Source organism: Manduca sexta, chromosome 11 (genome assembly GCF_014839805.1).
Source record: "Manduca sexta isolate Smith_Timp_Sample1 chromosome 11, JHU_Msex_v1.0, whole genome shotgun sequence".
NCBI lineage: Eukaryota > Metazoa > Arthropoda > Insecta > Lepidoptera > Sphingidae > Manduca > Manduca sexta.
Genome location: NC_051125.1, coordinates 7,196,255 through 7,224,116, shown reverse-complemented (window position 1 = coordinate 7,224,116; position 27,862 = coordinate 7,196,255). Strand labels below are relative to the sequence as shown.

General features: G+C 35.9%; 1 protein-coding gene across 1 annotated transcript in view; it reads right to left on the bottom strand.

Moving 5' to 3' along the window:
- LOC115443548 (semaphorin-2A) overlaps positions 1-27,862 on the bottom strand; it is a 123,510-nt gene that overhangs the window by 41,607 nt on the left and 54,041 nt on the right. The window contains exons 3-6 of the mRNA XM_030169000.2: positions 7,348-7,435; positions 6,550-6,601; positions 6,408-6,470; positions 846-953 (exon numbers count right to left, since the gene is read on the bottom strand). Coding sequence (XP_030024860.2) covers positions 846-953; positions 6,408-6,470; positions 6,550-6,601; positions 7,348-7,435 — 311 coding nt within the window. The remainder of the gene's footprint in view (positions 1-845; positions 954-6,407; positions 6,471-6,549; positions 6,602-7,347; positions 7,436-27,862) is intronic.

The window sequence follows — 27,862 nt, the reverse complement described above, 5'->3', positions numbered from 1 at the left end:
TCCAAGGCTCATGTACGTATCAGAACAATCTTTAGATAATAGTTTCACGTTTTATTTGTGTACGGTTCAATGGAGTGACTCATGTAGGATGGTTATCAGTACGAAATAATGTCATCTTTGGATGATAGTGTGTGGGGTAGTGTCCTTGTCTGTCAAATTATAATGATTTTTGCTGGTGGTATAGTGGCACCCGGATAGCGACCACCGTGCACAAGGTGTTAAAACCCGCCATTATGGCCCACGTAAGTGTATAGCGTTTGTTCGTTCGTTCCGGGATCAGCCTGTGTATATCCGGTTAATACAGGCCGGCATAATTGTGACGATTGTCCAGAGGTAATCATCTCTCGTCAGTCGCCATTCTACTGGACCCCACTCGACTTACCATCAGGTACAAAGGACCCTCACTTCGCCGTGCACGTAAAAAAAAAGTGGAATTGCGAACGTTCTCCTTTTTAATTCCGTTAATTTCGATAACTACGGTTTTCTATATAAATTTATTTTATTCCGCTTTTTTTATAAAATATTTTTTAAGCGTGAGTTTTTAGTTTTAACGACATAAATAACTCATCACGCCTTTATTCCTGACGGAGTAGGCACAGGTGCAATCAGTGTATCCACTTTTCTGTGTGTTCAGTCCCATTATGTGATAGGGAGCGCGCCTGCCATATCGGGCATAAATTCCTGACTCCGGGCTGATGCTGTGCAGAAAAATCCACCCAGACTTCGAACTCGGGATATTAGAGCCGTGTCGTATTGTTGTCTTACCATGTTTTTGGAATATAATATTTAAAGAAATTATTTTCAAATTTAATACAAAATTATTATAGTTAAATTTAATTACTTACATAAAGTACCCAGTCTTTAGGACTGTGCGCGTTAGTACCGCAGACGTAGAGACGAGATCCGTCGCCCATTGGTTGTATCACGCGGACGTGGTTCCGGCAATCGAAGTGCTGCAAACAGAAATTGTATTATAAATATTATTTTATTATCAGCAGTGGATATTCAAAGGCTAAAGAAGAATATTATTTGTCGACAGGTAGCGAGAGTCTCGTATCACAGCGAGCAGTCTAAGGCGAGCGGGTGCGAATAAAATTTACGAGCATTTATCTATTTATGACATACACGTTGTAGTACAGAATCATTTTACTGGTATGACTACGTCACCATACAAACTAAACTTATGAAATTACTCCATATGTAAGCACTTATTAACCCATAACCAACTAAATAGACGTGTTTTCGCAATACCCAGAAGCTGACGTGACCAGGTCACATAAAAAATAAATACACTCAACAACGCGCAAAGTAAGTAGCAGTTTGCGAAATTTCCAACTGTTTCATTATCGACACGAAACAAAAATAACTTGGAAAGGAAACGAACCGAGCACGCCAGTGGTGCGCGCCGCTCGCCATGAAATGCGAAGCGATCCCGTTTGAGACAGAGGACTACGCGTAAATTCACTTGGACATTCCAATATTTCAATTATTTTTATTGTATCCTTTTTTTATTATAGAAGTTGGTTTTTATTCACTCATAAGTTGTTACATACATTTGGATTTAAAAAGAAATTGTTCAGTAAAATATCATTGGTAACTTACGACATTTGAATATAAAAAAAATAACTCTGAATATTATTTACTATTGGGCCGCTTCCAATAGGAAATCTTTGGGGGAGGCCCATGTTCAACAGTGGAAATCCTGCGGCTGATAATGATGATGAACACTGAATTATTATTAATTATCCGGCAACATATACAATCAGGATCTAAGGTTGCGTGACCGTACGCTGTAAATATCTTCACAATTTTAAATTTGGGCAAATGTCAGAGCCCCGGTGAAGGATGTGTTTTCATATTTATATAAGAAGTCTCACTAACAGTCCTGTATATACGGAGTTATTTTGACGTCGCAATAATAAAATAAACCAATTGCTCGTCTTTATTTCTGCTAACATCGTGCCATCAAACCATTCATGAATAACGAATATTTTCACCAAAATTTCCGATTTTATTTTTCTGATTTTTTTAGCATTTTGTAGTTTAGTGTGTACGTCTGACTGAAAGTGTGAAGTTGCTATTGCGATTTTTGTTAGAGTAGTAGTAAAATAACTTTTTATTGGTGTTTATTTTGTTTGATTCACTACTACTACTACGGCTCGAGTAAGATATTGTAAAGCGTTATTTTTAAGATGATAAGCATGTGGTTTCATTTAGTCACGCAATGCCAAAATGACCCTGTATATTGTATAAATAAAGGCTACACAACAATATTATTCATGACATCACTATACAAATTAACTGTCAAATTGTAATCAGATTTCTAATAAACTCTTCACTCAAACGCGACATGGCAGGATAGGCCCTGGAATCCAATCAATTGATTGTCATATTCAAACCAGATATTGATTGTTTAGTTATTATGTGGCTGTCAATATCTGCCAGAATTTTATTTATCTACTAGCTTTTATTTATTTAAGATACACCATCAACAGTTCATGATATTTAACAAAAAATAAAAACTAATAATAACATTGGAAATTGCGTAACTATTTTTAATTCAATTAAACATTCTTGATATTATTTAAACAAAGTGTTAAAATTAAATTTGCCTTTTTTTGCAGCATCGGTCGTTTATAAGTATACGCGCCGGGGACTAGACATGAAGGGGTAATTTGTCTTCTTATTAGTTAATGATTTTTTATTCAAACAAAAAAAAACAACAATCTCTTTATAATTTTCAGCTTTATTTAATTTATTACGCAGTACAGAGCAGAGTAGTGCAATACCTATTTGTTGTGATATGAACTTCTCTTGCCGTTAAGAGCGAGTGTAACATACAGAACTGTCAAAAATTTTACCGAATCTTTTAGAACAATCCGAAATACCTCCCATTAAAGTGCCTCGGGCCAAATTCATTGAAATAATAGTAATTCGTGAAAGCACGTGAGTGTGTATGAGCGTTCGCACGCCGTGATTATGCAAATTTGCGTTCGACATAAATATTAAACGGGACATTAATATTCCGAACGACAGAAATATGCGTTGCTCGTTTTACCGGGTAAAACAGTGCCTGCATTGGTCCATTTCAGTTCATTAAAGTTTCATTTAAAAAACTCGACATTCATGCTTAAAAATGACGCGCTTCGATACTGGTTTTATTTAATTTTGATCATTTTGAATAATGCCACCACGTTTTGTGGTTTTGACCGATTTGTTATCAAATATATTAGCGGCTTTGAATTAGTTCATTCTTTTGTGGGTATTTTAGAATGCAGTTTCAGTCAAATAACTAATTTAGATTGTTTTTGTATTCTTGGATGATGGTACATACTCATAAACAATTGACTGTTAAATTCCCAATATGTCCCATGTCTGACTATTTCAACCAAGCGCACACGTTATGAGCGAAATGTTCAAGAAAACAGTTCAACCGAGGTGTGAAACGGAGTGGTTATTTAGAAATAGATTGCGACGCGGTATTTGCGGTTGGACACGGGTTTGAAACTAATTTTCCTGACGTCGAAACATGGCCCGTGTTCGATACGTCTATACTATGTGTTTGAATTTTTAAGACTGAAGGCACTGGTTGTGTCCTAGTCATTCGGAAGTAAAATTATTTTGTCAGTAATATACTTCGTAACATTGGGGCTTAGTCTAGTAAAGATACTATAGGACTGTAGGTCGAAGATCCTGTAATTACCGTGCTAACTTATGAATCATCCAAACCCAAAACAACAATGTTAAGTGACTTAAAATATAATTTTCTCTGTGTTTGACGCAGCGCGTCTTTCATATAACGAAGGCCCACTAGAGAAAACTAGATTTTCTCTATTAAACGGGACACCTACAAATTCGATATATTTTCTATATAGGTTGACAATGAACTGATTGAGACGGCTTCAACAATACGTCGGTAAATTAAAGAGACTAATTAAGTCGTTCTGCTAAATAGGCCACAACTAACGAAAGACGAAATAAATAGTTAATAAAGTTGTAGTGTAGATGTTTTACGGTAGAAATTCGCGCACAAAACTTGCCACATAAATAGGCACGTGCAAGCAAGCAATTAACGAAGTGCTTTGTTTCTTAATAAAAAGTTCGCTCCACGTTTCTTTGGTTCGGCGGCGCGGAGGTAACTTTGCGAGAGATTGTTCTAAAGTAATTATCGGATTAATATACTCTGAACGTTGAACCGTCGTACTGACGTGAACGGAAAACTGTTTTGCACTCAGAAACAATCAGAATTAAGCAAGAGAACAATCAGGCCCACGTCTAAGTTTCTTTTAACGGCACTTAGTCGGCGGCTCGCGCATAACTTCACTCGGAACTAATGCCTTCGATTGGACCATTTCGTTAATTATTCGCCACTTTGTACGTAAGTAGATTTACGGCCGGCTTTCCTCGCGTTTTTCTACTGAAACGCTCTTTTTCTTGTTTTTCTATAATGGTTTTTATTAGGAATTTAAGAACGTTGATTTGCATTTCGAATGCAGAACGGTTTTATTGCTTTCGACACGATACTAGTTTTACAGCGCTCGTAAAATACGTCTCTGTGAGATTTCTGTTTTACGTTTAATTTGCTCTTCAAACAGTAATTAGTCACCTCGCTTAACTTTAAAACCTTTCTTCTTTAGTGTTTTTTGATAAGTCAAAATGTATTTAAGTCTGGGTAAAAATATTTCCATTTTTATTTTCAAAACCATAACAGTTCCCTACTTTAACAGCGCCTCATGCATTTTTAAGTACAATTCTGATATATTATACAGTTTCCGTGCGCTATAAATTCACTAGTCTATGCGGAATTGTTCCTGTTCTAGCGATAGTAGTGTTTCCTCGAAATATTGAAGATTTTAAATGTTACTCGCATTAAAAACCTCCATATTTTTATTTTGATAAAACTAACTTAATTCGTGATTTCTTGATACTTTAATCGCCCAAATTAGCTTAGATAGTCCGTTCTCCATTCTCCTATAGATCGGTAATAATGTCACTCATTAGGCGCGGATTTTGGTGGACTAGTTAGATACGCAAAAATAAAGAATGGAATGAATGCGTTTTAGTTTGTATTTGTTACAGTTCATTAGTGATTAATGGATATTGTTACAATATATTTGTATGCAATGTAATTTAGAAGCTAGTAAATAATTTTGTATTTGCACAAAGAGGCAATACAAATACAAAAGTTAATTCAAACTGGAACTCATTTTGAATTCATGCATTTTGTATCAGAGCGTTAGACGAACAAATAACCGGTTATAAATTGTATGTTAAATATTTTCCAATACGTGATTTTAGCTAAGCCGGTACATTTTCTCTAATAGCATCACAAAGAGCGGCGAAGTTAAAACAACAAGCGGGCGACGGGCCGTCCGGTGGCCGCAGAGAATTTGCCGACGGCATTTTTCCAGCCTTTTTCATGTTACGACATCGTGTTTAGAGAAAAGAAAACTCGTCTACAGAGAGAAACTTTGATTATAGCTTTCACGAGTGGCCGTTCCATCCGCGATCGAGGTGATAGACTCAGGGATATTTCCTTTTTATAGCCCTCTTTGATACTAATAAAACAAATTTTCTTTTTTCGCCATTGGACGCGTCGGAGTGGATACCATGTGGTCTATAGCTTTCCGAGACGCTGTATTGCGGAAGTTTGACCCATAATTTGCGAGGTTTATATGCGCATTACGGCAATATTTACGTAGAGAATTTGTGGAACTTGTTGTGTATGTTTTTGTTTTGCGAGATACACCTTTAAGAGTCATTCGCAAGTTTTACAGTACACTTCGGGAGTTTATACATTTCGCATGAGACATTCCATTTCTGGTTGTGAGCTTTATGACTTTCTTATTAGACATAAACGTGTATGAGTGACTCGACAAAGAAATATAAATAAATACTTACGCGGCGTTTTTACATTATAATGCAGAACAGTACTTTTACGATTCATATAACTGTATGGAATGTGCGGAACAAAGCTATCTTGCAATAAAAAAAATAAAAATGATTTTCCCCCGGCACTGGATTTAGAAGGAAACAAAATAAAACGCGTTTACCCGCCACACGTAATCCAAGTGAATTATATTATGAAATTAGCGAATGAAGTAACAGTGTTAGGTCGAAATAATCACAATTTTCCCAATCTCCGAGACAGCTTCCCGCCGCCGGCAAATAAAACAAATATTGCTTTTACGTTGCGATTGTAAATCAAAATTAACGGCCTTAATATAGCGAAGCAGTGTGGCTGTAAGCCCCCCGCTATGAAATATGCTCGCCGCCCGCCGCTCACAGTTAAAAATGGGATTAACCCTTGATGGAAATAGTGCTAGTTATGAGTAATTCCGGGAGAAATACGGAAGCGGCAATTAATTTGTTCCTCTTAGCTGTGAATTATTAAAATCTAAACTCACCTCCGATTTTCCTTTTGATACGCATTGTGCCACGTTGCTCGGCTCCAGACTTATCGAGTCTCTCTGAAAACAAAAAAAAAGTGTTGAAAGCCAAAGTTATAAAACAACGTACAAGGGCACTAAAAATGAAATGTTTACTCACTTCGCAATGCGACGCACTAATGTTATTCATATTCAGCCGGTACAACCGATCCCTGGAAGAGAAAAAGTTTCGTAAGAAAAATAAAATGTTCCCAAACTCTTAACATTGAATGTTTGAATGGAAAAGTTGAGTCAATCCACTGCGGGGAAAAGGATATGTTACAAAGTTGTGCTAAAGCCACCATAACGTTTATAGAACAATCGTTTTATTGCTGAAAATGCGGCAGTTACGATATTCCCCGAACAGAATTAGCTGCCTTCGTGACACACACGATTGACCTATATCACCTCTTTTTATTGAATCACCAGTATAAGTCGACCTTAACGGATCCATCAAAACTTTGCGCTTCAGATGAATGGAGTACTGAAACTATCCTGCTCGAAGGATCACGCCAAACTGGCTAATCGTTTGCGGAGCTTCGGAAGGTAAAACTGATACACCGCCGCTCTTACTCGTAAAAATAGCTATTCGATTTGTATTGAACGGATTGGTTTTTGTTTCGGGGACCATAAAAGATAAATAAATATCCGTCGAGATTGAGTTCTGGATGGATCGATCATTTTGTATAAATATATTGCTTATAGACAATGTACAAATATATTATGCCTATAGAAATGAGGGCCAAATGCAAGACATTTTTGGGGAGGTTTTGTTCCTTATAGAATGTATCAGTTCCATCAGCGGCATTAAAAAAACCAGACCGACTTCGAACTCAAATGCCAATCTCAAATAATTTTCAAAACAAGCTTTATACAATTACAGTAAATATTCTTTGGAAATTAAAATGAATAAACTCACATAGCACCGACGTAAAGGGCGTCCCGTTTGGAATCAACGAAGAAGGTCCTGTAGTACAGCGTGCCACAGGAGAATTCACGAACATGATCTGGAAAGATACAAATTTAATATTAATATTGCAGCCCATTAGAAGCAATAAAAATGTAAATTTGATTTTGTATACAACTACATCGATAAAATTTTCTTTCATAAAATAATAATCACTTTTCTAAGTATTTGTTTTTATTTTTAAAGTGAGTTTGAGTCAAAGTATGATTAAGACTTTTTCGAATATTTTAAATACCTTTTTAAAACTAAATATCATTGGCTGCGATGAAATTCCTCAATATGGCCAGTATTAAAACTATTATATAAACGAAGAGATATTTTTTTTAATCTAATCAAAGTGATTTCGCTAAAAGCCTTTTTGCCGAAACGCTAAACTATTAAAAAGTTGAAAAAACATCAAACCACTTTAACTTAAGTAGAAATCAATCAAATGTATTATTGATACATAATTTCACATTTAGTCTGAGAAGGCTTTATGAATAAATGATCTGGACCAACCGCGTTTAAAGATCCATTCTTATAGATTAGTTTCATTTATATTAAATAAATTAGATCGTACAAACGGCGCTACGGCGAGCTATTTCAATATTCAATTAGTCTATACGCGTGGATTATGATTCTGTATTAATATGAAATAAACCCGTCTATAATTCTTTAGTATTCTCGTCTATTTTATGGGTTTTTGTAATAATTAATGACCTGGCTTTATTTATAAAAGACGAACGGAGAAGAGCATTGGATACCTAGTAAGTAAGCATGGTATAATGACAAAGAAGATATATTTTTATTTTAAATAATGAATAATTTACAACCGGTATTTTGAAATTATTTACTGAATATTCACTAAATAATATATTATCTATCTTCATTTACACACCGAGCACGAAAAATATAAGATTACATATTTTAAATGATTGAAAACAAACGCACTAGTACTCAAGCCTGCACTCGTGAGCACTAAAAAAATGCAAAAGCTTTCATAATTCGAAACCTAAATATTGAAAATTCAATTAAAGAACGGTGAATCGGTAAAGCGCGAACTTAACTGCTCTTTTAAATAAAATGTAAGCTAAGTATTTGAAAAAAGTTTTCCGACATGTCGGGTGCGAGGTAAATAAAAAGTAAAGTGTAGTCAAGCATCGTGTTGCCATCAACTCATGTGGAAGTCTTTTCAAACTGTTCAACTAAGAGTATTTTTACAACGCTATCGTCAACTCTGTCTATCACTACATGAAATACATTTTTCAGAGCGCCAGACGTGTCTGTTGTCGCACTCTAGTTTAATCTTATATGAACAAATATCGATCTTGTTTGCAAATTGTTGCCTTTTTGTGTGCTTGGGTTGGACGTGGATTAACATGCTTTGATTTTTTCAGGTCAATTTCATCATTTTCATTTCGTATTGAGTTTTGGTATTAGATATTACACTTTTGTGTTGTTTTTATTTGAAGTCAAGATCGATTAATTTTTAATTAAACATCATTATTTTAAGATAGAGGTACAACGTTATGAGTTTATTGACATAAACATAGCTATTTTAACCCGTAGTCTCGCGAAAGACTTTTGTTTCTTCAACAACGAACCGTTGAGTATTCTGTAACATTTTACACACAGCCGAAATGGAGTTTAGATTGGAAAGTGACATTGCCGACAGGGAATTGGGCAGGTGCAGCATGATTCAGAAATCAGGTATCGGTTGAAGATGCGCTTCGGGCTTTGTACAAAGTTGTTTTGTATGCAACGTTAGTATGTATCGAAGTTATTATCCTTTTCGGCTTACACTGCAGCTTAAAGTAATTAAGCTATTGTCTTCTAGTTTGGACGAGGCTTTGGGCGTGAATCTGTGAGTTGTGGAAACAAAGTTGGAGTCTAAATCATGGTTTAATAATGCAGAACTGACGGGCAGTTTGTTCTCTTGGATCGCAGCCACGGTTTATGTATTGAAATTATATTTGATGTTGGTCTGCAGAATACCTCATCTTTAAGGTGAAGGATCTGCAAACCCTAAGGGTGTCGTTTATAAACATAATACAGATATAAAAACAGTACAAATGTTGTTCAAACATTTTATTTGTCAAATAACAGTCCGATTTATAAACGCGCAATTTGACAGAATAACAAAATATGAAATTGCATACCAAGCACGTACTACATAAACATTGAACATAGTTCACGACTAAAGAAAATCGGAATTTAAATATGGAGTTATCAAGCAACAAGTACTAGTATAACAGTAAAAATATATTACTGCGAATGAGCACAGCATACTTATAGATAAATTATAGCTACTCAAACAGAGCTTCGTGTGAATGCATTCATTTTTATGGCTCATGTAATTCCAAAAAGCATTGCGAGTCTGTCAGACTCCATTAAATTAAGTTCGTTGGGAATCTTTAATGCACAGCCCGAAGAAAGACAGCACAATTCGAATCCAACGCCACTTCAATATGTCGATTTCATTTCAGTTTTACTCTCGCTTAACATTTAGGTATGGGATGGAACTTATTTTCGAAGACTACCCAATAAACTTATGTATACCATAAAATCTTCGAAGCGACTGGAACTTTAAGGATCTTTTGGTTGAGTATCTATATTTTCTGTCGTTGCACCTATTAAAGAAGATTAAAGTTTTGATCTCAAATTCTTACTTCAACAGAACATAAAGAGTTACATAAAAATTACAGGATTTTATAAAAAATTACTAACTTTCGTTTGTGTCATGAAATATTCCTCCAGTCATAGTATTCGGCACTATAAAGCGTTTGCATATTTCAAATACGGACACCGCGAGTTGCCGCAATTCTTCATAGCTACCGCCAAAATCGCATATTCAGTGGCGCTGCATTTTTCATCATTCAATCTTCTATGTGGCTCACTAAACTCTGACTACAGAGGCAGAAACATTTTTGTCACCTCTTTTGAATATTGTAAACAAACGAAAAGTTATTATAGTTCTGTCCCTAATAAAATAAAACCTAATTAATGTCTCTTACCAAAAATATCACGGTTATTTAATTTATAATTTCAAATTTAAACAAGGGCGATTTTGATTAATAAATTTAGGTTACAACATAAATCTTGACCCCAACAAGCCATAACATTATAGGCATGTATTACCTACAGTTTATTCCACGATTCAGTGTAATTTGTTAAGCGTAATAAACTGAAAGGACAAGAACGCACACCTACTTTAAAAATTGTTAATACATGTATCGTAAAATATAATCACAATGAAATATCAAATCAGATCGGCAAATTAGCCAAGAGTTTTGTGAAACGCCGGCCATTCGGGGTCAGTAGGTATGAAGCGAACCATAATTATTGAGGGTTAAGGTATATCAAGATGTGAGGTAACCCGCACGCGACTCCAAAATAACACGACAAACTAACTGGATCTGATAATCCTTCGCCTTTGTTATGCGATTGTTTTTATTTTTTAATTAGAAGGTAGTTTAACACAGTTGATTTTATGTTGAGCGATAAGTGTAACATATTTACCGATCTCTTGTTTGTTTTGGCTTTTTGTTAAAGAATTTCATTGTTCATTGTGTTACTGCTACACGTTAAACGTTGGAATTTCAGGCGAGAAAAATGTTGAGAGTAACAAAGGCCAAAGAGTGCCTTCTTAGCGCGAGATGGTGATTATGCCACGCCTCTCATATTAAATTAAATTTTATAATGTAATGTTAAATTCCTTCACAGGACCAGGTATCAATTTAATCTTCATGGTATCCTTGAGAATATTCTATTATTAAATTGATTTTAATCACGACAAAATTACAAGTCTTTAGTTCGAAGACATTGACACAAATTAAAGCAACGGACTGCAATGATGAAGATCTGTCTTGCATTAATCTTTTTGTAGGCTGGTGCTCTTGATTATTTTTCTTTACCAATATTAGTTATCTGGTATTGCTTCTTGGATACCGTTTTAATTATATATAATGTCACTATCAATCAATACAACTTCATCAAACATCCAAAAGACACCACTGGTGGTAGGTCTCTTATATGTGAGAGTCCGCCTGGGTAGGTACCACCTCAATGTCTATTTCTGCCACCAAGCAGCAGTGTGTAGTCACTGTTGTGTTCCGGTTTGAAGGACATTGTTGCCAGTGTAACCACTGGACAAAATAAGATTTAATATCTCAGGATGGCGAGCGCAGTGGAATACCAAACAATACTTTGTTATTAAAGGTGTTAGACGGTGTTTCTACTGTTTATCGGCGCTCGTATCGCTTACCATCAGGCGAACGACAAGCGTGTCTCGTCATTCAAAGCAATAATAAAAACTTTAATTCCTTTGTCTCGAATAGTACAGAAGAAACAAGCGGTCGTAAATCATCTCAATATTACCACATTCCTTCTTGTAGTTTTATTAGTGTTCGAGACATTAACGTTGGTCCGTAGTTACTACGCTTTAGGAAACTTTTGCCATTTTTAGTCTTACGGTGTTACGTGTGGTCGACTTCGTTTGGATAATTGTTTTATCGCATGATCACGGTTACATTGGGGGAGAGAGGGGGGTAGAAGTCTGAGGTCACACCGAACCCTCACAGCTTGAGCTCCGCGGAAGAAAGTTATAATAAGCGGCGTACGTTTCAAAGATTCTATCACACGTAATGTGGTCAAGTATAGTTTGGGTACTTGTGCCTGTTTAATGGGTTCTGTAATCAGTACGGCGCTCGTAATTTTATTGCGGTGCCTGTACCGTATAGGTATTTTATGAAGGAACTAATTACGTATAACTTCTTATAAGGTGGGGCTTGTTGCACGCTTATGTTAGAGAAGCGAACTGTAATAACAAAATAATTTATGTTTATATTAAATATGTCGCAAGGAAAACACTAATCGAGTCTCATTTTTAATATCAAATTAAAGTATGCATTTATCATTTACCTTGACCAAGTTATTGCAGTCGCAACCATTTTATATAATTTATATGTTACTTATTTCATACAAAATTTGACTAATTGGTATCTGCCCATCCTTCTACAGTGTAAACAAAAGCATATCAATACAGACTTCAGTAAATTCAGGCTATTAGCTAAATCCTTCAAATAATCAATCAGCGTTAAAAATCCTTTAAAAAACTCGTACATCATTCGCATTAAACTGTGACAATACGTAATAGGAAATCGTTTCGGTAAGCAACTCTACTTGATGGATTACACCGATTACTGCCGGCATGAAATCCGCGTATTTTTCATTTGGCAATTGTACGATATCAAAACATCGTTATACAGGCGGCGATTAGATTAACGGCATACAATTGGCTTACATGAAACTTTGCCCCATTAGCTTTGTAATACCTATTGTGAATTGAATTAATTCGGAACGCGCCTGTTCCGTGACGTTATCGCGCTAGTCTTATAAAGAAATTAAATATTTAATTTGATACGAACCAACAAGTTTAGATACTTTAGTGAATAAATTTTGTAACAATAAAACGTATGTATGTAAATACAGACAATTTTTGGAAAAAAATATGTGTGTATTCTTTGTGAATTATCGCTTTCTTTAACGGTGAAGGAAAACATCCTGAGGTACTCTGCATACCTGAAAAGTTCTCTATAGGAATTTTGAGGGTGTGTGAAGTCTACCAATCCGCACTAGGCCAGCGTGGAAGAGGCCCGTGCCCAGCAGTGGGACCGTATGTAATACAGGGCTGATATTATTATAAAACGTGTGTGTGGTAAAATCATAACAATGATTACGGTATTATACATTTTTGCAGATGACATTGCCAAAGGCGAAAAATATGCACTATTTGTGAAATGGGAAATGAAATGGAATGCAAATGAAAGGGCGCACTTCGGCGAAATGTCATTTAAATGAACTCATTTATACGTTACAACCATAATTGGCATAAAAATATAACACAAGTCAAGCGTCATTCTATTCCAAACAACTGTAGGTTAATATTTCGTGACCCGCCCGTGCAAACACGAAATCATCTTCGTACATGTGTACACGGGCATGACTACCGCATGGGAACTAAATTAAGTCACTTATAATATGATATTTTAGTCACGATTCCACTGAATACTCTGTTACCGTCGGAAAGTCGGAGTGAGTTAAGAGAGTTAATCACAACACGTGTGGGGATAATGTAGCTTATATCGAATGAATTTACCCTAATATCGAGATTCGATAGCAAGATATCGCTAACGTTTTGCTGTGTTTATGATTATAATCGAGTGTCAGTTGTTTTAATATTAATGGATGAATGTGGTGTTTTGGTAAATTATTAATGTTCCTCACATGTTTAGACAGAGTAGTATTCAATGTTAGTATTTTAAATATGTATATTATTTGACACTAAACAATTTCAAAAGGTAACGAATAAATAAAGAGCAATTAAATATCATTAATGTATTGAGATCATTGTTGATGTTAATTAATACTCATAAAATTATTCATAAAACGATAAAAATACGCCGAACATTAACTGGTAACAATGCCCTTTAGTGCACAACAAACTTCTCACGCAAAAAGTAACCTTTACACACTGTTCACTCAGTCTTTTAATTTTAAATGCGTTATTAAAGTTAAAATGCAGTTAAAATATTAATAACAGTTATAAAGTCGGGGCTCTAGTGGGAGACGGGTAGTCGGGTCGATGGAACTTAGCAGCGATTAAAAGAGTGTCGTAAAAGCTAGCTGAGTTATCTCATACGAACCGTAATAAAGTATTAACGAAGAGCCTCCTTGCAACCACGACTTTATAGGTCTGTTTTTAAAAACGCGAAATAGAACAAAACGCATCGCGAATTCGGATTTTGAATTTTCAAATTAAAAAACGGATGTACATAAAAAGATACTGGCCATGAAGAAAATGAAACAATAGGTTGAATTTAAATGAAAGTTGTTAACTCAAAACAGGTGCGACAGTGCTTACTATTCTTAATATAAAATATGGCGACTTTATTAATTAATGTACAAGAAGCCAATTAATTAATACAACGGAACAAAGGGAAGCAGAATATTGTTTTAAAACACAAGGTATTTGAAATAAAAGTAATTACAGAATATCAATCGAGATCGTATCGTGAATTCTTCGTTTACAATAGGTAGTATCTATGGATAGAAGATGTTTAGTGTATTATTATTAAAATATAATTACTTAGCAGAGGATGTAAACAAAGAAATAACTGAATAAAAAACAAAAAGATGCTAAAAATGACATGACATGAAGTACATTTAGTTATTACTGGTCTTGCTTAATTATTTCTATTATACGCTTTGCTTCCAAGTACAAAGGTGTAGGAAGGCGGAATACGTGACTACCGACTAACTGATTCTGATGATATAGAAAAAAAATTGCAACCTTTCCGTTCAAACAGAGATGGAACATCGACGCATTAATAATTTTCAGACTGAAATAACCACACAAATAATAGTAATATCAGCCCTGTATTACATGTTTTTCTGCTGCTAGAAACTCTTCCCTCTCTCTTCTTCTTATGAGAGGGGTTGTGCCTTAGTCCACCACGTCTATTTAGGATTGGCGAAGTTCGCATACTTTTATTTAATTCTTAAGTATGCAAGTTTCCTTACAATGTTTTCCTTCGCCGTTAAATCAAGTGATATTTCACAAAGTATACGCACGCCACTTTTAGGAAATTAGAGGTGTCATTGGATTAGACTTTGCGGACATTCGTCTCGGTAGTCCGTTCCACTCAGAACTAGGCTATCTCCGCTCATTTCCCACTGCTATTTTAACGTAAAATTTATAATAAAATGTATATAAATCAGAAGCAAAAACGTAGGTTTAACATTCACGTTAAAGTTTAAATCTTCGGGTATTCGCTCGGTTCTAGCGCTTTAGACAATTACCTTCATTACGCAGGTAATTGCGTTGATAACTTTAATAGAACCAGAGTGCCCGTCTATTTGGAAACGAGAATTATAGGACAATTACGCGACTTAATGTACTTTAATGATGTTTATCTTATGAATATTTCAGACCGAAATCTTTTTGAAATAAGAGCGGTCGTTTGTCTTGGAAAATATTAATGAGTTGTAACAGAAAAATGACTTCTTTAAAGTTTATGTTATGCTTTATATCATTATTATACGGTTTTACTGAACTGACTGTATGACTACATAGTTTGATAATGCTAGGTTTCTTTGAATTTAAACGAAATCTTTTGTAATAAGGTTTATACAAAAATGGACTAATCTAAAATTATCGTCCGAATCTTTCACAGTTGTTTAGTTTGTAGATAAAAAAATATACGATTGTAATTGTATGTAAAAATGCGATTTTAAAGATTGACGAAGTGATAGAACAATGTAATGTAACATTTCTAATTTATTACTTTAAAAGACATTATTCAAATTAATTTAGAAAAAAAACAGTAAATTTCACGCGAATCGTCGGTCCCAGTCTGTCTTTGTAATCCTTTTACCATTCGTCTTGGTAGACACGAAAAGGCTCTCCCGTTGGCGCGGACTAATTCCGAATGCACCTCCAATCGTAAAAGAAGTCGTAAAGAAGCGAATCTCCCCTCGAACCGATGCACAGAAATCAGGGGAAAAAATAGTTGATTTCTTATTGGCTTCCGCCCAGTCTCAGATTGAAAATTCGCCATAAAGACATTGGGACACGCCTGGCCGGATTAAAGGGGGAAACTAATAAAGAAAACTTTTGCGACACCGTATTTTTACCAAATGCGCACCTAAAACTTCACAGCCTTTATTAGGTTGGCGTTGATAATTTAGAAAATGCCATGCGGTGCTAGAACACTTCTCTACTCAAACTTATAAAACTGATCTTTGGTTTGCCCCCTTTGCTCTGCACCTTTACGAGTTAATTGAATTTTTCTACCGCGCAAAATTTATCATTTCAAATTAAATTTCGATTCATAAATTTAAAACTTACGGAATATACCCAAGATATTAAATTTTTTGAGAAGATTTTAATAATGCCGCTGGCACTTATATGCATGCATTATGTTAGATAACTTTCAGAGTGAGATAAAAATGAATTCACAGAGGAGTGCGACAAAAATTATGAAATACGGCACAGCGGCACACAGGACATAAAGTAGTGACAGGAGAGACGAGATAATAAAGACACAAAATACAGCAATAAACATGTTCTGAAAACACGTCAGGGCGCGAACTTCCAATCGCACCCAAGACAGGGTAATGTGTATTTCGTTTACATAAATTATTTTGCAGTAAAACGGTGTCTGCGCGCGGTGTGTTTTGGCAGCATGGCAGCCACCTTCAAAGAATGCCTGTTTACACAACACCTCATCATCACCCATTTGGATTAATTCTCTCGGGGCTTTTAAGGATTAAACGAAGGCAGGTTCAGTCAACGCAGGCTTAATCATCGGACTTATAAAATTTCACGCGAAAAATGTGACGCCAAAACACATAAAACATTTTGTTTCCCTTGTGAAATGAAAAAAGTACCGGCACGGGTCTTGCTTCGCCGGAAAAGCAGTAAATTTCACCGCCACGCTCTAGGTACATAATTTCACACACGCCTCGACTCATCGTTTGGCGAAATATTAAGGTGTATAAAATTTTATTACTAACATTACCCCCTTACCCTGTTCTCTATAAACATATTCTGTGTCGCGCTCCGTGCTCTCGCGCTCCCCCTACGCGCCACGCGGCACAACTTCGCATTTGCCTTATTTCCCTCTAATGCCACATTTGTGTCTTAATAACGAATGGTATTATGTTACGTACATTCGCATTGTTTGATTTTCAATCTCCTGAGATTGCAGATTTCTTCCTGTTCCGTAATGGCCGGAGCCCGGGAAATGGAATATTCGAAACACTATATCGGCGCCTTCATTTTATTGCGTACTATTTAAACTGCTCATTGAATTATTGGAGCTTTCGAAGCGAATGATCGAATCCATTTTTAATATTGTCCCACTTTGGATCGAACTGAAAAAGTAATATTGCATTATGAAGTCAAATGAGATGTTTATTTTCATTGCACTCGGCGTGAGAGCGGCAGGTTAAAGCAAATTTGTATGAAACATGCATGGATTATATTATATCATATTATTGCTGTTTATTTGCCGCTATCGTTTTTTGCCGCTCTGTAATAATTAAAGTTCATTCAACACAAGTGCGAGGGATTCGGAGGCGCGGTGGCTCTGAGGCGGCGGTGTGCCGGTGCAGTGGTATGGCAGAGGACCGGTTTGATATAAATCTGTGTCGTAATCGTCGACAATCCAGCGGGAGCACGCGCTGGGCCCCTTATCTGGGCTCGTCGCGACGTCACGCCGCTTATTGATATAACCCGGTGTACTGTATTGATATTCCCGATATTGCTGCCGGTTTGTCTTGCACCTGTTATATTGACTGGCTTCGCCCCACTACTGTTGTTACACTTTTTTCTTATTGCTTTACTTCCCTGCGACAATTCATTGGAACGGGAAGCGCCCATATGCAACTATTGGTTTCATATTGTGCTCGAACGAATGGGGACACCTGTAAATATGTTGGGCCCCTTTTTGTTTTGTTTTACTTTAAATGTAAGTCAGAAGTAGACAGTACATTACTGATGATTGTGAGAAAATACGATTACGTTCAGTATTTTCGGTTTTCCACAGACGTGGTAATAACAAGAGGACAAATATTTGAACGAGTATTTGTTAAGCATACATAAAAGGAAACGTTCAGAGAACGCGATGTTGTCAAAAAATAATTTACATAAAATGTTGAGTAAGCACAGATAATAAATTGCGTAAACTTCGCGCTCGTCTGCACGCCCACGTCTTCCGAAAATCATTTCAATTTAACCATGTATTAGGCCGGTATTCTTTCATGTAATTACAAGCTATTCAAGCCGTAGGTGGGCCCAGGATACAAGGGACTGATGTCCGGTCACTCGTATCAACCGGATCAAAACCGCTCGCCTATAAAAATCTACCGTTACAATATAAACAGTTTTTCCAATGAAACGTATTATAAAATAAATATTTTCGTGTTAACCCACAGGCCGTGTGAGGGATTCAGGTAAATCTTTGCACCTTTTCCACGTGGTAGCGCCGGGCAAGAAATATTCGGGGCCATCCACCGCGCGGAATCCTATTGCAATTTATGCTCATTGAACCGGATAAAGTATATGGGGTGGCTAAGGTTGGCGTCAATTCTTTTATTGCCACATGGAATCAATAAAAAGCGTGACGCGGCAAGTTATACATAACTGTAGTAATAGCAATAAAATCATAGCGTTTGTTTGAGAGATCTGTTCACGTTCCGAAATCCAATAAATCAATACTTATTGTGTCTCTCGAGGGCGAATTCAATCGGAGTGTCTGTATGAACAATTATTCTGAATATATTATTGAGCCATCAACTCTGGCTGATGCTGTGCAATAAGTCACTGGATCCTCGAGGGAGCATCCGCAATCGAGTACTGTTCCTGCAGACATAATTGGGAATTGAAATTTGTTTAGGATCGTCTGGACTCCTAATTTAATTTTGGAGACGGCTCGCGCAATCGGGATTCGATAACAATAAATAGAGGTGAATTGTTGCTTCCATTCGCACATTAATTGCTCAATATATTTAGTATAGTGTACATAAATTAAAAGGAAACAGTTAAGGGTTAATATCCTAAAGAGCGCCGGAAAAAACTGTATACAAATTGCTTTATTGTGAACTTAACTCGTTCGCTAAAATAGCGTCCTCGAAAATATTTTCAGTAATGAAAATGCTTGCTGCTTGTGAATTATCTTAATCAGTTTTTAATATACTTTTTATAACACAGTTCAATTATAAATCATACCAAAACACGAAGCATTCTCGTTTAATATTTTATGTGACGCTTTAAATAACATGCATTTTGGCAATGTATTTGTAAATTTTTATTCATAAAATTAAATATAATTTTAAGACTTACGCGTAATTTAAGTTCATATATAAATTTTAGTCAAGTAAATAAGTAAAAATAGAAATCAGTAAACACGCTTACCTATATTATTGTCAAAGGCTACCATTTCTGGATACACCTTTGTTAATAATCTAACATAACATTTTATGTGATACAAATAGTGATGGACCCACCTATAAACCGTGGTCTGTATGAGCCCATAACACCTTCATTCCGCGTCGGCACTTATTCTTCTAGGGGTCGGTCTCCCATGGAGGGTATATCCAGCGGTATAATGCATCTCAGACATAAAGTAATAAAGTGCATGCGCGCAACGGCGTGAATTTATAGTTCCAACGCCAAAATTACTCTAGTTTCACTAAGTAACCACTCCCACAGTATTAAATAGATTATACTAAACTTGTTCATGTAAATCAGTTAACTTCTAACCAGATGTGCAGCGTACGTGTACTTTATGTAAATCTTTTATCGATGCGACCAATAAATTTTAGTTTTGCAATACGTCACGTGTATTGAAGGGAACTGCTATAAATTGCCATTGTGCCGAACACGCGCAATGATAGAAACAAAACCGTGCACACATGCACCCCACCTTATTGGCAATATCCAAGAAATTTCACCGATACAACGGAGAGATACTATTATTAGCTGGGGCTTCTCAGTGCCGCGACCCCCTTGCTATCGCTCACCTATCCGTATCAGTGGCTGGGGGTCGCCCCCACACGACTAATCACGGAGGATGTGGCATAGACGCGCTATGCATATTTATTAACGACGAATTCTCACCGTTCGATACGAAACGAACGTGGATGTTTTTCATTTGCTGGAGTTATTTATTTAGCGAGGCCCCCAGGTACGCGTTGGCGAGAGCTTAATGTTTGATGAGCTCAGATTCAGCCCTACTTAATTTCTACACGCGTCTGTTCTAATATACATCGGAGTTCGATCACGTCTCGCTGCTGTTTTGCGTCGGCTAAGTGTATTAAATTCTTATCGGCGTCGATGTAGTCGGCTGGTTTTGGAATACAAGTATGATTGCAAGGAATCGGCTTTATTCTTCGATAAATGATATATCAAAAAGTAATAAATTTCGCGTGCTGGCGTACGCGAACATTATTACGACCGCAACAAACAATTTGCGTCCGAGAGCAGCGCGCAGTGTGAGCGGAGGCTTATAAAACACCGTTACACGCACCTCCCTCACTGCTGTAATTAAAACTTCTCTAGCGAAAAGAAAATCCAATAAAATTAATTATTTCCCTATAGTCAGCGCGGTAATGTGTGCTTATATATATTATACGTTATAGCGCGAATGTAAATAAATATTTTCAGTTGCAAGGGCGAATTAAATTCCTGACGAATGCTAATGCTTAGCCGGGGAATTGTTGTACGGTTCAAAGGGGAGGTCGGGTTAATTAAATAGGCCCCAGGTTCATTTTCATAAAATTATTTGATCTTCGCCGAACAACGCCAATTGGGCGAGATTCGTTCTCTTTAAGATCGAGCCGTGTTTAATTTTCATTTTTGTCTGACGAGGTTTTACTTTAGAACATTAGTTTATTCCGTTTGATTACTTGTTGTTTAACAACATAAAGACTAGTTTATTGCTCTGTTTGCCTTCACTTCTGACTTGGAGGTTCGCAAATTGAGTAGAGTGCGGACTCATGTTGTGGCAATAAAGAACTTTTCACGTATCGTCTGTATGTAGTCTGAATATATTTCGCTATTAACATAAATGTAGGTGTTAAAAATATAAATAACAATAATTATAACGTGGTAGATGTTTTGTATGGTAAAAAAGATATAAAATTTTGGAATTGTAATTCGTACTTAATACTATAAAGATCATTTTTTTTTGTTTGTTTGAACGTATCTATCGTAGGAACTATAGCTCCGATTTTTTAAAATCACAAGCCATATTATTATCGCCATAGGTTACTTTTAAACCCAGGAACGACATTTATGTCGGCCGATCGCAAGCGCGAGCTATTTTACATATATGATTATAAACTTACGTAATATGCATACAATAAAGCTCCAGATTATAATTTATTTCATCACTTAACTAAATAATTACCAACCACATACTTTTGTTTCCTCTCAATAAATTAGCATCAAGTTTGAAGTTAATTATCGCGTGAAATCCAATTAAAAATCCGCCGCGAAATTTGCTTATAAAAATAAAATTCCCGCTGGAGCTACACCTGCAACCTCCATAACTGCAATTTTATACAAGGAGAGTAAACAGGGAAAATAGTGTAATATATTACTGGAGCCTAACGGGTTCTGGTTTTAAGCGTTTATATTCCAAAATGCTCAGTAACATCCTAAACAAACGTTAGAGATTTATAATCCTAGAGTGCATATGACAGCTTGCATAATTTAATAATATCACACCCTCGATTAAAATTTTGCAATAACGCATTAGTAAGACGCCTTAGGGCGTAGGGCAAGGAAATTAAACGGCCCATAATAATTTTGTTACGCCAGTACCATGATTAAAATCTTACAATTAATTAACGAAAGTTTCGCTACACTTGCAGGGGATGCGTTTTTCATTGATCGCGTTTGCTGAAAAGTTTCGCACGTATTTGCGAAATTATGAAATATTGCTTTTGATAATTTGAATGTCTGTTGGTAGTAGAAAAATGTATAGGTAATGAGTAATCCAAAATGATTTTCGGATTATAGAACAATTTACCTTATAATAAAGCATGTAAGTTATATGATATAGCTGGAGAAATAATGCACTTATAAGACAAAGAAACATGTTTAGGAGATAAACATATTGAGCGTGTTAACTATTAGAATTAGTTGTAGAAACCGTCAACACATTGTAGCACATAGACTTGACATGTAGTTCCACATACGAACATTAGAACAGACGTGGCCGGGAACATTTACGAGCCATTCTAATTCCGAGGAGCAACTGTTAAAGTTGAAGATATTCCAGTACTAACTCTAAAAGTTAGAATGAGCACATCGCAGACTTTCGGTTCACCGTAGCGTGGCAGTAATGGGTGGAACCTTCATTCAGTGGTGGAAAACTTCGGCGCCGATAATTACTGAAGTGTGAACGGGGTGCCAATTTCGTGATCCACCGTGTAGCTTCGTGTGGGAGAGCTCAATTTAACAATTACCAGGCGGGCCGCGCACCGCCGTGCCTCGATCGACCATCTATTCGCAGTAATTGTGGAAATTACACTGTTGTGGTTCGACAATTATAATGATACAAAGCGTTTATCTATAATAACGCGTCGAAGATGGTAAAAACAGCAGCTTCGTGCTACAGATTCTTTTGAAAATTACTTGCATTTTTAAATTTATGCGTTATTAAAACAAGGTTTACTAATATTTTAGTCTCATTATAAATAATAGATATGAGACGGTGGGTATATATTTAAGGCCAATTTGTACCAAATAAACATTATAGAGGCGGGAGAGACATTATTCTAAAAACATGAATAATTAAAACGCTAACCCAATCGTAAATCTTCAACCTTATCCGTAAACTGCAAACAATCACTATAATTCCGAAAGGTATTTCTGAAATAAAACCCAATGCGCGAATAGACACATAAACTTTCACAGCCGAAACAAGAATAGATCACTGTAACATCGGCAATGGATATGTGCCGGAAAGTATACCTTTCCGTATGCAACGCCGGGAATGTGTTGAATTATAGATGCGCGGCCCCGGCGGCGCGTTACGCCGTCACTCGTGTGATTTTAAGACAATCTGATTTTGTGTTCTCCCCGTTTTGGCCTTTGAATTTTTTATTAGATCTCCCGTGATCTTGGGCATTTCCAATGGTTGCGGCCACATTGCCCCCTTGCTACATTAGGTCGGATTCTTTTCGCTTTCCAGTTGATTCAGTTTCTATTGCTCGCAACGCATGCTGGACACTATAGTTATATTACATTATTATAAAGAAAAACAAAAAAATAATTTGTTGGTATCATGATAATCTGCGACTTAAATTATTTTTTGTCGCAGATTTCATACATACAAACAACCAAGTAATTTGTAGTAATTTTGAAAGAAAACAAGTAATTTATTTGGTGTGTTCTAATAGTCAATTTCATGTAAATGTTGGATAATAACACATCGGTGTAGGCATAGGAATGACTTATCGCGCATGTCGTGCGGATAACATTCGTAATTAGCTGAGCGAGCCGTACCTGAGTGTGCTAGGTACATTATTAGTAAACGTATTTCGTGCAACTCAAAGCAATGCACAATCCAAGATTCAGTCCACTACGTTTGCAATGGCTGTAATCGAATGCAAAACGAATACTTAGTCGCATTTCGTATAATATTCAGGTAATAGTGATGTAATACATTTTTTGAAAACATGGAACTTCGAAATTCGAATAAACTGAAATAATACTGGAATGGGAGGCTAATCTGCCATTTATATTATGGATTATTAATAATTATAACGTGAGTCTAAGTTGACGGACCCCAAAATATGAACGAAGGAGAACCTTTATTGAGAAATTATACGGTAAATCTCATCACATTGCTAGCAATATAATTCATATCTTTCCTTGTTGCATGCTTCCTGCTATAAGTCTTTTTCGGTAATTGTAGCCAGTCTAGGCCAAAATGACCCTATACTTCTACAACTAACCATTCTGTAACAAAAGAGTATGTTTATATAGTGTTACCTGAAGAAATACTCCAAAAACAAACAATAATCTAAACCCAAATCTAAACACAGAATCGATTCTTAATTTAAACAAATTGAATTAATTTCCACGATCATAGATTAAAGAGGCCACAATTAGATCGAACTGGCGTATTAAGTAATTTGAGTGCAGCAAATTTCTGTAATAAAATGGGCCGACTTTAATTACGGTCCCGAAATCGAAATCGGACGGTACCATCGGCCCATAACATTTCCCATGAGTCGCGGACATTTATTGGCGTGGAACGGGCGCGGATAAAACAATAAAGAATGGTTAACGGCGTTTTAATGTGAACAAGGACATAACTGGACAATGGCGGCCGATTGGGGTCCGGTTGGGCCGTGGTCAGTGCGAACTGACCGCTCTGGACGCAGGGCTGTTTGATTTGTCGATATCGATTGTGTCTAATATTCGAACAATTAACGTTAAGTTAAAATTTTGAATTTTTTTTTGGAATGAATTTATTGAATTATTCATAACATTTATTTTTGATGATGAAATATACCTATCCACCTGAATTTTGGTCTGACAAGACAAATCATTGTTTCAAAACCTAATAATTTTAGTAAATACTACACAAATTTAATCAAATATACTACCTATTCCCATTCTCTACTGACAGTCTTTTTCACATAAAACAAACAAAAAGTAACAAATGTATAAAACGGCGCAAATTAAAAAATGTTTTAGTCGATAAAAAAACATTCGTTCAACACTAGACAGGTGTAGGTAAGTAATAAACGCGGCCGCATAAACCTTTGAATTGCTGACCACGGTATCGGCCCTATGGCCTTTTGTCTGTGTCCGGCCGCAAATTGTTTAAGAAATAAAATAAAATCTAATTTACCGCCTTGCTACGTTTATATCGTCGGTTTACGAGAGCTTCTGAGTCGGCATTGTTTACTTTCAATACTTTTTCGTTTTATTTGTTTCCCCCTAATGCGATTAACGTTCTAAAATACTCTGAAATAAAACTTATCGGATTATTTATGCTTTGGAAGGTAAAATACTTGTCCGATAAAATAATAAATCTTTTTTTAACGTCTGAGGCCAATGTGCGCCGAACAATAAAGTTGCACCTTCTTTGGATATTTCAGATTTCTGAACTACTATGATTGATTGATTACTGACCTATGCAAAAAAGCACTTTAAAATTTTTTAATTTGATAGGTTTTTTAAATAAATTATACTTCTACTTAATAAAATAAAAAAATATTATGGATAAAGTTAAAGCATTACTTTTAATGATTGGTTAAATTTTTACACACTTTTTGAATGAAATTTATAAATTGATGGTTGCTTTCACGCCATATTTCTTCCATCCCTCCCAAGATAAAAGCATAAAGATTCATAACACCACCAACCAGCCCTTAAAGCACCAATATTTATGAAGATGATAAAAGCGTTTTCGGACCTTTTATTTATGTTCATTGCATTCGCGTCGCACTGCCAATGCGGTGGACAATAGAATTGACAGCATATTCTCACTAATACAGTTACGGTTAGTGCAGTGCACGGGGGAGCGACATTGTGTCCATGCTAACAGAAAAATGGCCCAGAGCAAGCTGCAAAATGTCCCGAAAATACATTAGTCGCATTAGAAATACCATTAAGGGTCGGCCAGCCCGATAACAATTAGGGTGGATCTGGGATCTTAAGGGGAATTAACAGGGTAGATAGTTGGCAGTGCTTTAAAGAACGTAGAATATATCGTGTTGGCGACTTAACATGTTCCTTACTTTAGGTAGATATCAACTTAGGAAGGTAATTATTGAACATATTTCAAGTTCTAAGAATAATCAAAATCAACTAATTAATCTAAACTACGGGTCAGTTAACTCTTCTCAGAACATACTTATAAGATCGGGTTTGAGACTAAATGAAATCTTTATTCAAATGAAATATTATTTTATGTCTTTCCTAAAAATATTTGTAGAAACGAGACGAAAATTGTTATTAAATTATGCAGCATTTAATACCGTGACGATAAAAATCCTTAACACTGTTCATCTAAATTTCAAAACACAAGACAACGACAATGAAAAGATAATCATCATAAAAACAGAATTCATCCATAGTAAAACGAAAAACATAAAAGGTATGAAAAATGAGACATCAACGCCGAAACGACATGAAGGAGACGCCGAAAATTCCTCTAACCACGACAGCGCCGAATACTTTTACAATATGCATAACTTGTTGAGAGAGTAATCAAAAGACGATATAAAGTGAAGAGGAAGACACGGCGAAAGGCTAAAAATGTAAACCCTCTCTTAGATTTCCATGAGACAAGCTCGGCGACCCCTCGGGCGAAACTTGCCATAAGATGGAAAAAATTACCCGTGCCCGAGAAACTTTTTTCGATTTGAATTATGATTCCTTATTTCATGCTTCGTCCTTAAGAAGTTTGTTTTACATTGGCCCCGGCTTATTTGAGACGCCGTGAGAATATTAATAATGCGCTTAAGTCAAATAGTTACTTAATATGCGAAACATTTGTGTCTTTCGTGTAAAGTGAATAAAAGTTTTTTTTTTTTCTATTTAATTTGTTTAGTGCAAGACGGTTCAGGAACGAATCCAGATCATTATTGATACGTTCAAACTCTGTCTTATATAAAATAACTTCGAATTATCAGTAATTGAGGGCTATACTATTCCATTTACTTGCATATTTTCAATATATTTCTTGTGTCTTTTAATCACTGACTGCCTCGGTGTTAGTTGTTTTTTTTTTTAGGTACGACTCGATCTCCAGACCGAGCAAAGTGATGTGAGATTTTTCTATTCAGTATCAGCTCGGATTCTGAAATTTGTACCCAATATGGCCCTATCACATAATGGGTCGGAATACGCATGGCGGTAAGTGAGTGCACCTGTTAGATCTCTGCCTACCCCTTCAGGGATAAAAGGCGTTAGTGTGTCTATGTGACATTTAAACGGTAATATTAATTGTTATCCTTTTAAATCTCACTAGAGCATTCTCAATCAACCATTGTCGTAACAAATGCCGAACTGATGTTCTACCAACCGCCAGTTGTACACTTTTAAAAGTTATATTAAAAGATAAAAGTTTTCACAAAATGCTCTCTGTCACTATAGGAACGTAGTTTGTTGGACCTGGTCTGACTGTGCAATGTTGTAGCCATTAAGAATTTTATTCCACCTCCATACTTTGTACTACCTACCCACCTACTTAAACTTCTATTTTTAAAGATCCATCGATTTATATAAAATCTACATATTATAATGTATGTAAATATTTTCCAAAATATATCCGATATTAAAAAGAATATTATACGCAAACGTAAGTATGTTCCTTTTTGGAATTATATATCTACCGAAATGATTTTAAAAATCCATATGATTTATCTAAAAATTCGCAATATTGTATCGATGTTTGTTACTCGATGCAATGCTTCGCTTGCAAGTTAATCCATTCTGGATTCTACTTATATTACTCTGTCTCGTAAACGTTCCGTATAAGTATACTATATTTTAAAGCGGTATGAAAATAATCAGTGGAGACAATTTTAGTATATAATTTTAAAAACAAAAGAAATCGATAGTGTAGTACAAACTTAACAGGGGCATGATTCTCTACGACAATGTCGAACTTGTAACACGGCGTGTTTCGTTAACTTCGTGTTATGACTGTGTAAGAGTATTCTGGATGCTAATTTGACATTTCATGAACTCGATGAGGTGTGACACATCCGCCTTACGGGCATGTTACGAATTGTCAAAATAACGTGCGGCAATCCAGCGCGTCTATGCGCGTTTAGACAAATTAATTATTTAGATACAACGACTGTATAATTTCTATTGACGATAGTATCCTCTTTACATCGTGAAAACTCAAATATAATATTCTACCTTATCAGAAACAAAACAAAAACATAA